Source organism: Zerene cesonia, chromosome 18, assembly GCF_012273895.1.
Source record: "Zerene cesonia ecotype Mississippi chromosome 18, Zerene_cesonia_1.1, whole genome shotgun sequence".
Lineage (NCBI taxonomy): Eukaryota > Metazoa > Arthropoda > Insecta > Lepidoptera > Pieridae > Zerene > Zerene cesonia.
In genome coordinates, this window is record NC_052119.1 from 2,131,561 (window position 1) to 2,141,122 (window position 9,562).

At 31.7% G+C, this 9,562-nt stretch overlaps 2 protein-coding genes across 2 annotated transcripts; one reads left to right on the plus strand and one right to left on the minus strand.

Annotated features, from left to right (window-relative positions):
* Window positions 1-1,030: 1,030 nt before the first annotated feature.
* Window positions 1,031-2,554, minus strand: LOC119833794 (oligoribonuclease, mitochondrial). Its single transcript, XM_038357975.1, has 3 exons — window positions 2,378-2,554; window positions 2,036-2,277; window positions 1,031-1,608 (listed from the first exon to the last, which is right to left on the minus strand). The coding sequence occupies exons 1-3, from the start codon at window positions 2,439-2,441 to the stop codon at window positions 1,264-1,266; spliced, it is 651 nt and encodes a 216-aa protein (XP_038213903.1). The 5' UTR covers window positions 2,442-2,554; the 3' UTR covers window positions 1,031-1,263.
* Window positions 2,555-3,219: 665 nt separating this feature from the next.
* On the plus strand, window positions 3,220-9,556 carry LOC119833927 (mitochondrial proton/calcium exchanger protein). Its single transcript, XM_038358159.1, has 7 exons — window positions 3,220-3,347; window positions 3,794-5,013; window positions 5,287-5,554; window positions 5,838-5,985; window positions 7,104-7,377; window positions 8,563-8,739; window positions 9,197-9,556. The coding sequence occupies exons 1-7, from the start codon at window positions 3,302-3,304 to the stop codon at window positions 9,338-9,340; spliced, it is 2,277 nt and encodes a 758-aa protein (XP_038214087.1). The 5' UTR covers window positions 3,220-3,301; the 3' UTR covers window positions 9,341-9,556.
* Window positions 9,557-9,562: the final 6 nt, after the last annotated feature.

Here is a 9,562-nt window from a genome sequence, read left to right on the forward strand (position 1 = left end):
TTTTCTACTGAAACTGAACGTCTAAAACTGAACATCACTCGAGATTTCTGCTCCGAGGATTCCGATTTTTGGCGATATACTAAAAGGAGTTCTCTTGGTCACTACGAGGTTCTACGACAAGTGGGGACGTTTTAGCGGTAAACGCGCAAACCTGTGTCTTTAAGGGATTGAACTCTACAAGGTTGAGCTCACCCCAATCAGAGACTTTTTGGAGAGAAGACTCGACTTCAGACACAAGTTTGTTTCGGCACTCATCAAGGCAACCTTTGAGGTGTTTGCACGGCCGGGATAAAGAGCATCGCCCGTATTGTAAGCATTCAACGACTACTGTCTAAATCTTAATTAACATCTGTTAAAATTGGACTCGTACATGTTTATTACAAGAATCGATAGGGTGATCAAATTGTTAGTAAGAAATCTCTCTGCCAAACTTAATAAATCAAAAATTCTAAGTTATATTTACTTATTTATTTATACAAAAATTGCCTCCCTCATAAGTACATATAGTTTAAAGTATAAAATACTTCTTATTTGGAACATTTATGAGCAATGATTAAATTGTAATTTTACGAGTTTTCAATTTTAATCGAATAAATTTCATCCAACCTTGTGAATCAAATCACAGTTTAATACAATGAAAATAGTTATCCGTATTATTATACTACTCTAGAAATATTTTTACGCTCAAGATAGCGTTCGATATTATTGCTCTGTTAGTGACGCCATCTAGTATCGAATAGCTTCAACTATTATATCGTTAATGCCTCTAGATAGCGCTATACAAATTTAAAAATTATTTGCAAGTTTTATAAATATGTAACAGATGGCGCAATAATAAATAATGTGTTTGGTAGATGAACTTCGTCATATTATCTTGCAAGGAAAGAACACTTAAATAATTACATTTTCCTCTATACTTAGCCTTTAAGTGTTGAAAATAAATCAAAATCAGGGAAATACTAAATAATAATAAATATTTTTTAACACTAAACAGGTGCTTAAAGTAAATAAAACAAATATTTTTCGGAAATACATATATTTTAATGTTTTTTCTGATGTCATTACATAACAAAATCAGTTAAAACATCCAAATAAATAAACAATAGTGTTCGGTAACTCCTCAGCTTACTGCTACTATTTACATAATTTCTTAAAAAATAGCCTAATAAGCAAATAAATTTTCAAAAACATGGGAAAAATATTCATGATAATGTTACATGTCATGCATGCATGCATGTCAGAGAAAGTAAATTTCTTATTTCCTTAATTTTTAAAAACATTATCCTTGTAATATTTTAATTCAGCTAAACTTTCTAAGATATCGTCCATGGATCTATGTGCAAATTTCTTTTCAGGTATATTGGAATATTCTTTTGGAAACCATCTCTTTATAATCTCTTTGAAAGAACTAACATCTATTATTCTATAATGTAAATAATCATTCAACCTTGGCATATACTTCCTCAAAAATAATCTATCCATATATACACTGTTACCTCCTAAGGGACATTTCTTTTCTGGTACGTGGGACCTAAGGAATTTTAATATTTGATTTTCAGCTTCACATACACTTATTGTAGATTCTCGGCAAGCCTTTGTCAATCCACTCTGTAAGAATAATGTTTGTTTGAAATATGTATGTTTAGAGGTTATCGGTTAGATTCCTACATTCTATGACATATTTTATTTAATATGTGATAGAATATAGGAAACTGAATAGCATCCAAGCCAATAGCTTTTTCTTAAAATTTATCTTTCTTCAAATCCAAATCTAAAGGTTAGAGGATACCATAAGTAGCCTGCAGGCTATTGTCAGTATTATGTATTGGATTTAGAAAATTGTTTTTTAATGAATATGCAACTTAATTATCGGTTCAATAGCAAGATTAAACAATAACAACTAACTCTTCAGATAATATAAAGCTAGAAAGATCATTAAAACTTAATTTAATTACATTTATACAAAAGTGAATATTTACACGCGTTTTCAATTGACAATAAATTTCCAAATACAAAGAAAAACTAAGCTCTTTACCTCACCATGATGTGCAGTACACCATTCACCCATATTATTTAATATTTCATCCGGTTGATGTATAACTATGTTAGGACCCGTAGCGACCACATTGAGATCAGCATCACTTACTAAACATGCTATTTCCAATATATGATCTGTCTCTACCTGCAGCCCAGTCATTTCTAAATCGACCCATACTATTCGTTTGGCTTCACTCTGGGAACTATTATGGCATGAACTCATTTTGTTTATTTGCAATTCTAAAAATATTATAATTATATTTTAGTTACAAAACTAGTTTGTGTAACGCAAGGGATTTAGCAGCATTGTTATGATAACGGTACCCTATAGAAGACTTACTATTTGACCTTATCGGAATACATGCTAAGTTTTTAAGAGGTAGATATTTACATAAAATTTTCATTATCGGTAAAGAATATTTATCATTTAATTTAAATTAGATAAAACAAAACTAAAATGGTTTCAGGTTTTAGGTTATTATTTTAGGTTATATACACAGATTAAAAACTAAATACTACGTAGTAAGTATATAAAACTTATAAGTACTCTGTCATCTGTGGCATCACTAAACAAAGCCATGAAAGAAGTCCTGTAAGAGAAGCTTGAGGCTGCCTGCGCCTCACATGCTGCCAGATAAGAAAAACACATGTGAAAGGGAAAATACACCCATAATCCAAATGATAATGGTAGTGTGTAAAATGTTAATTTTGTATACTCATTTCTGTAAGTATTTATTGAAATTCTTTGTTTCACTAGAGCTCATCGTTTTACAGGAATAATGAATAAGAAAAGGATAGATGATGGAAATGAACTGAGAAGGGTGAGTAAAACAAAACGGACGTCTGGCTCTTTCACTTATAGTAGTATTCTAAAGTATATTATTTCACGTCGTTCGGCTGTGGGGATGCGTTACTCTGGTTTCCAATCCGGTAGCCATAAAGCTGGATACGTCTTTGGCTCGACTCCCACATACAAGGTACCATTCACGTTTGAAATATTGGAGGTTGATCTTAGTTTTTATTACCTGCTAATATAGATCGAATATACGATACATTAAAAATAGTTAGGTTCCTATTAATTTGAACAGCATTTTATTTGTATTTTAATAAAATTGATAAATTTTGTTTATCTGTAATATTTTGATAGGTAGATAAATAATTTTTACTTTTTACTCTGTATAACTTCTAGATTGTCATGGTGCCTAAAGGTTGAATTTGTTTTCAATTTTCATATTTTTCTTATTAAGTAAACATAAAAGCAAAAATGAATAGAATGATCTTGAACCACTGTCGATGCGTTAAAAAATCTAGTAAGTCATAATTTAAACCTTTTTTATTAGTAAATAAATAAATACTGTTCTTCTAACCTTTTGTAGGGTTTGATTGATTACACCATGACTTCATCAATGTTTGTGGTGTGCTTTATTAAAATTATCACATTATTTATTTGTTAAAAAAAATGCTTTTGTAGATACAACTCTTACCATTACCTTTGGAAATTAAATCTCATGTTAATTATATATTGATATTGCTGTTTTCTATAAATTTCGGTTACCGTCTCCAATAACTGATTTGCATATTTTAACTTGGTTTCCTTCAAAATGTATACATGATATAATTTATTCAAACGATAACGATAAAAAATTTTGAGGAAATAGTACAGTAAAAGAGAAAAATAATACTAGCCAGCCACCCTCCTAACAATACATTATATACGTAAATAATATAATATCTAATTTTCAATCGTACATTTCAGCATTATTATGGGAGACCAGACAATACCAAAATATTCCATATATGACTCTCTCAAGGTCATTGTCGTATTACACAACCCAACCACTAAGATTGCAGCATGATATTACTCGAAAGCCTCTGAACTCGACAACATTTTCACCATTCTATTTGCGACATTTGTCCACAAGTAATTATTATTTCGAAAAAGAACCACTGAAGCCTTCTTCAAAAGTTGAAGCAACAGTTGTGACTATTAAGAAGGAAATAGAAGAAAACGAAAAGCTTCCCAAGAAGCAAGAACAAAAAAAGAGTATAAAAGAGAGGATTATGGATGAGTTAAGGCATTATTATCATGGTTTTAGGTTATTATTTATTGAAGTACGTATCTCTGCAACATTGATATTTAAAATCTTAAGAGGGCAATCATTAACAAGGAGGGAACATAGATTGCTAGTCACTACAATTGGAGATGTGTTCAGAATGGTGCCTTTTATAGTTTTCATTGTGGTCCCATTCTTAGAATTCGCGTTACCTTTGTTCATTAAACTGTTTCCCAATATGTTACCATCCACATTTGAAAGCACCAGTCAGAAAGAAGCCAAGTTAAAGCAGCATTTGAAAGTTAAACTTGAAATGGTAAAGTTCTTCCAAGAAACCCTAGATCAAATGGCTCCCCAAGCAAGCAACAGACATTCGGAACTAGCAAAGGAATTCTCTACTTTCTTTAATAAAGTAAGAACGTCCGGTGATGTGGCTACCAGTGAAGAAATTATGAAATTCTCCAAACTGTTTGAAGATGAAATAACACTTGATTCACTGCAGCGGCCACATTTAGTAGCTCTGTGTAAAGTACTTAATGTATCGACAATTGGAACTGGTGCTATGTTGCGGTTTAACCTTAAGATGAAGCTGAGGTCTTTAGCAGCAGACGACAAAATGATTGCCAAGGAAGGTGTTGACAGTTTGAATTTTAGCGAGTTACAACAAGCTTGCCGGGCGAGAGGTATGCGTGCATATGGTGTTTCAGAGGAGAGGTTAAGGAAGGAATTGAGAAATTGGTTGGACTTGTCTTTGAATGAGAAAGTACCTCCATCTCTACTGTTGCTCTCTAGAGCTCTGATGGTTCCAGAACATGTGCCTACAACATACAAGTTGAAAGCAACTATATCAGCCCTACCAGAACAAGTTGCCATGCAGACTAAAGCTGCTATCGGAGAGAAGGAGGGTAAAGTTGACTTTAAGGTAAATAACATTTTATTTAACTGAAAATCAAATATTGGTCCTCCTTTCCGCAAAGTAGGAAATTTAATTAAATTAAGTATTAAAGATTTATTTCTTGTTAATTCATATTCATGTTTTAGATAGATACAGAAAACTTTTTTGTGTCTACAACTACTTTTGTTGTACTGAATGATGTAGATAAAGAAATTGATTACAAAACTTATAATGTTACTATTTTCAACAATTAATGTGAATATTACATCAGTTTGGAAAAATATTTAATCATATTTTCAGACAAAAATGGAAGTTATTAGGTTAGAAGAAATGAAAATCAAAGAAGAGAATAAAGAAATGCAAGAAGCTGAGAGAGAGAAGCAAATTTTGGAGGTTAAAAAACGTCAAAAAGAGGAACTCAAAGACAAAGCACCCATTCTTGAAGATATTGGTACTGTGTTGGTAGATCCTGCACCAGTTATCGCTGTTGACACTCCGAAACCAAAGACTGATGAAGGCCTGTCCACAAAAGACATTGAAGCTATTGAAGACGCTCTAGAGAAATTAGGTAATAATACTTGGCAAATATCCACATTTTAGTAGCGGTCAAGGTGGTACAGATGTTAATGAATTTTTTTCAGAAATTGTGTCCACTAATGTCACACATGTTTTATGTTTTTAGAAATGAGGTCAGTAACATTTGTTTATGTAGAGAACTGAATGAATGGAAAAACTGTATAATTAGAAATAGTATTTATTCTCATAAGATGGAAATAATCTACTTAAACATCACTTCCTAAAAAAATATAATAAAAAATAAAATACAGTATCTTGTCATTTCAATTTTACAGCTGAACAGAAGAAATCTTTGCTACTGGAAAAGGAAAGTATTCAAGAACTTAAAACAGAACTTTTGGACTATAGTGAAGATGTCAAGGAGATGCAGGAGATTGTTAAAACAAAACATGCAGATATTAAACTAACAAAGGGTGCTAGAAGGTGAGAATATATTAAATTTTATAACCTCTATATATAATCATCCTACTTCCTTCCTACTATATCCTACTAATATTATAAATGCGAAAGTTTGAAAGGATGTGTGTGTGTTTGTTGCTCTTTCACGCAAAAACTACTGAACCAATTCCAATGAAATTTGGCACGTAGATAGCTGGACAATTGGAATAACATATAGGCACTTTTCATCCCGATGTTTCTATGGGATACGGACTTACGCGGGTGAAACCGTGGGCGCAGCTAGTAATACATAAAAGGATTTTCGCTTATCAAGTATTCAGCCATCTTGTGATTGATTATAACATTTTAATTCTATGAGGATAAAGATGTTCAAAAACACAATATAATATTTGATCCCAAATTTTGTTAGGTTTTTAATTATTGTACAGTTTATCTTGTTTCCAAAAATTTTTAAACACAATTGTGAATTGTATTTCACTTTGTTTCAAAATAGAAGTGAAAATTTTCCTACAGATGCAAGATTGTCTATTTTGATAAAAGATAATCTATTTTTATGTCGATATGACTCATCATGGTAAACAAATTGTCAATGCTATGATGAAACAAAAAATAATATTGCTCAATTATAATATGTAGCATCAACTATTAAGCCTTCTCGCTTTAAAACAATCAAATTGACTTACAGATTACTTTATAATTACCTACTTTTAGTAATTAATCTTATTTTAATACCAGTTATTACTTATGATATATATTTTGCATGTTGTATTGTATAGCATGTAAAATATATGTTAATTATAGTAATGATGATGAGGAAACAAGGTAGAAAAGATAGTTGCGGTCCACCTTGGTTTCACCTATAGAGTATTTTTCTCTCCAGAAAAACCTCCTTGTGCCTTAACAAAAACATAAAAAATTTGCCAAATTGATTGAACCATTCTAGAGTTTTATGCTTAGCAACAAATTTACAGATTCAATTTTATTTATAATAGATATAGATAATTTATCAGTCTGTCACATAATGATAGCTAAGTTTTATGTCTCGAATCTTGATATAGGGTTGTGCCTACAACTTTTGTTAACTATTAACTTTTATTGCATCATCTAGGAATATACTGTTATAAGTAAAATAAACATTTCAGATTATACCGAGCAGTTAACAACATGATAAGCAAATTGGATGCTGCCTTGGTCGAACTAGAGGACAAGGAGAGAACCCTCAAGACGACACTCGAACAAACGAAATCCGAGCCGCAGAAGGCGAAGGAACAGTTGATTCAGATCGACGAACTAATGCATTCTATTAAGAGTCTACAGAAGGTTCCCAATGAGGCAAAGCTCAAGTTGATTCAGGACGTTTTGGGAAGGCTCGATGATGACTTTGATGGACAGTTGAAGATTGATGATGTTTTGAAGGTTAGTTCCTGGCTTCGTTTTAGATGCGGATTTTTTCATGAAGAAATGAAAAATCTAAGATGTGTATCAGATAGTAGGGTAATTTAAAGGACAATGCAAATCTTCATGAATAATCGTTTATCTGAATGAGGAATTATCATAAAAATAATATCATATTAATGCCATCTTGATGTTTCAAATCATTTTTTGACAGAAAAGTGCTTCAGTTATGGATATAGAGATAGAAATGTGTGTGTAGATAATAATCTTAAGAAATTCATCACTTGCTTTTTACTAAGTACTTGTTAGATGTAAAGATGCAATCTAATCAAATCTTCTTGGATATCATCAGGTGATTAACCCCGAAACATTATAAAATAAAAAGTATTATTGTAAGATACATTGTGTAGATAACTGTTTTTTAATTAACTTATATAACTCAAGGTAATGTTTGTCAGGACTGAATTTCCTCATAAACTCTATCATTTGAGAGTATCTAGAAATACAGTTATTCATGTTTATAAAATCTAAAGAAGAAAAGAGGATTATTGTTATAAATTTTATTTAGAATTTCGACTGTTATTGTGCACATTTCAGAGATCACCTGTGTTACTGTTAATCTGTTCTAGACAAAAGATTAACGAAAGGGAAAAAGTTTTTAATGAAATATAAATCAACTATAGTAGGTACATATATATACTACATTTAAGTAGGCCAAAGATACGGATATCATAACTTTTGTATCGAGCGTGTTATCGCGACGCGCAGTCTACACCGTAAACAAATTTGTGTTTATTCGATCACGACAAGGTCACGCAAAATGCATGACTCACGTGACACACACCTTATCTTGCAGTAGTATATTCTCGATTTACGGAACTTATTGCGTAAAAATAAACGACAAGAATGCCTACTGCAATCGTTTATTTAAAATATGTATTCTATACTAAAAATGAAAGCCATTTAAATAATGTAATATTTAATATTGTTTTCAATTTAATATCGAAAAGGATTTTCTGGTATCCATTATATGGCTCAAAATACTTCCTGTTTGTTCTGTAAGTTAACATGTTATAGCAAATTCGATGGTACGAAAATATTCTATAAACACTCTTAAGATTTTTCTTTACATGATATCAGTTACGCAAAACCATTTTTGTTTTTGCAGTAAGAATATTTTAAATAATTGAAAAAAAAAATTTTCAGATGCTAGAGATTATAGGCAACGAGAACGTGAATCTATCTGAAAAGCAAATGGCGGAATTGATCGAGTTGCTCGATAAGGAGGAGATATTGGAAGTGGAGAGCAAGATACAGAAGGCCCTGGACAAAGCGGCCAGCGCTGCCAAGGAACAGGACAAGTCTGGTGAATCTGATGGAAAAGTAGGTTTGATGATTATGTGTGAAATAGGATTTTTTTTTATTATGGAAGCCAACTGTTGGCTGATGATTATACTAACACACAAGGTACAATACTACGTGCGGTAATAGAGGGTTTTGTTTTTGAAGTAGGTTTCATAAGAAATAATATTATTTCATATTTTGCACTATTTTATAATTTTATCCCAAAAACATAAGATACTAACGATACTAAAGTCTTTCAACAAAATTGAAATCTAAAAAATGAATTACTATTCTTACATACATACACGTAAAAATTAACATGAAAAAAAAAAGAGTTTGAGTTTAATAATAAGGAATTTCTGCATGGTCAATATAATTATCATATGATCTATTAGATACTTTTTAACAGCGGTGTGTTTTATATAAAAGTAAAGCTGTGCATATAACCATAAAAAATATTCAACCATATATATTATATGTAAAATTTATTTCACAGAGCCTCTTCGACTTGATACGAGAGGCACAGAAACGGCGAGAAATGAAGAAGGCCGTCGAGAAGTTTGGGGAGCAGCGTCCCATACCAAAGAGCGAAGTTGTCACCAAACCGGAAGAAAGCAGTAAACGACCAGAGAGCCATTGATTATGTGATACCATAGATAATGTGTAAATACAACGTACTCGTGTACACTTGTAGAGTAATTGTTCATGCTTTAGCCGTTCGGGGTTGAATGGGAAGCGAAGTGCTGTCTTTGTTAGATTAGTCATGTCTAGGGGAACAGTTTTAAATCCGTAGCTCCAGGTTGACATTGAACATCGAAGAAGTTTAGGAATACAGATAAAATAAATACAGATGTTTTTTTTT

Coding starts and splice junctions, on each gene's coding strand:
- LOC119833794 (XM_038357975.1), bottom strand. CDS start 2,441: ATGAAAATTTTATGTAAATATCTACCTCTTAAAAACTTAGCATGTATT. Junction 2,278..2,377: donor TATTCCGATAAGGTCAAATA/GTAAGTCTTCTA, acceptor TAATATTTTTAG/AATTGCAAATAAACAAAATG. Junction 1,609..2,035: donor GTACTGCACATCATGGTGAG/GTAAAGAGCTTA, acceptor TTATTCTTACAG/AGTGGATTGACAAAGGCTTG.
- LOC119833927 (XM_038358159.1), top strand. CDS start 3,302: ATGAATAGAATGATCTTGAACCACTGTCGATGCGTTAAAAAATCTA. Junction 5,014..5,286: donor AGGGTAAAGTTGACTTTAAG/GTAAATAACATT, acceptor TCATATTTTCAG/ACAAAAATGGAAGTTATTAG. Junction 5,986..7,103: donor CTAACAAAGGGTGCTAGAAG/GTGAGAATATAT, acceptor TAAACATTTCAG/ATTATACCGAGCAGTTAACA.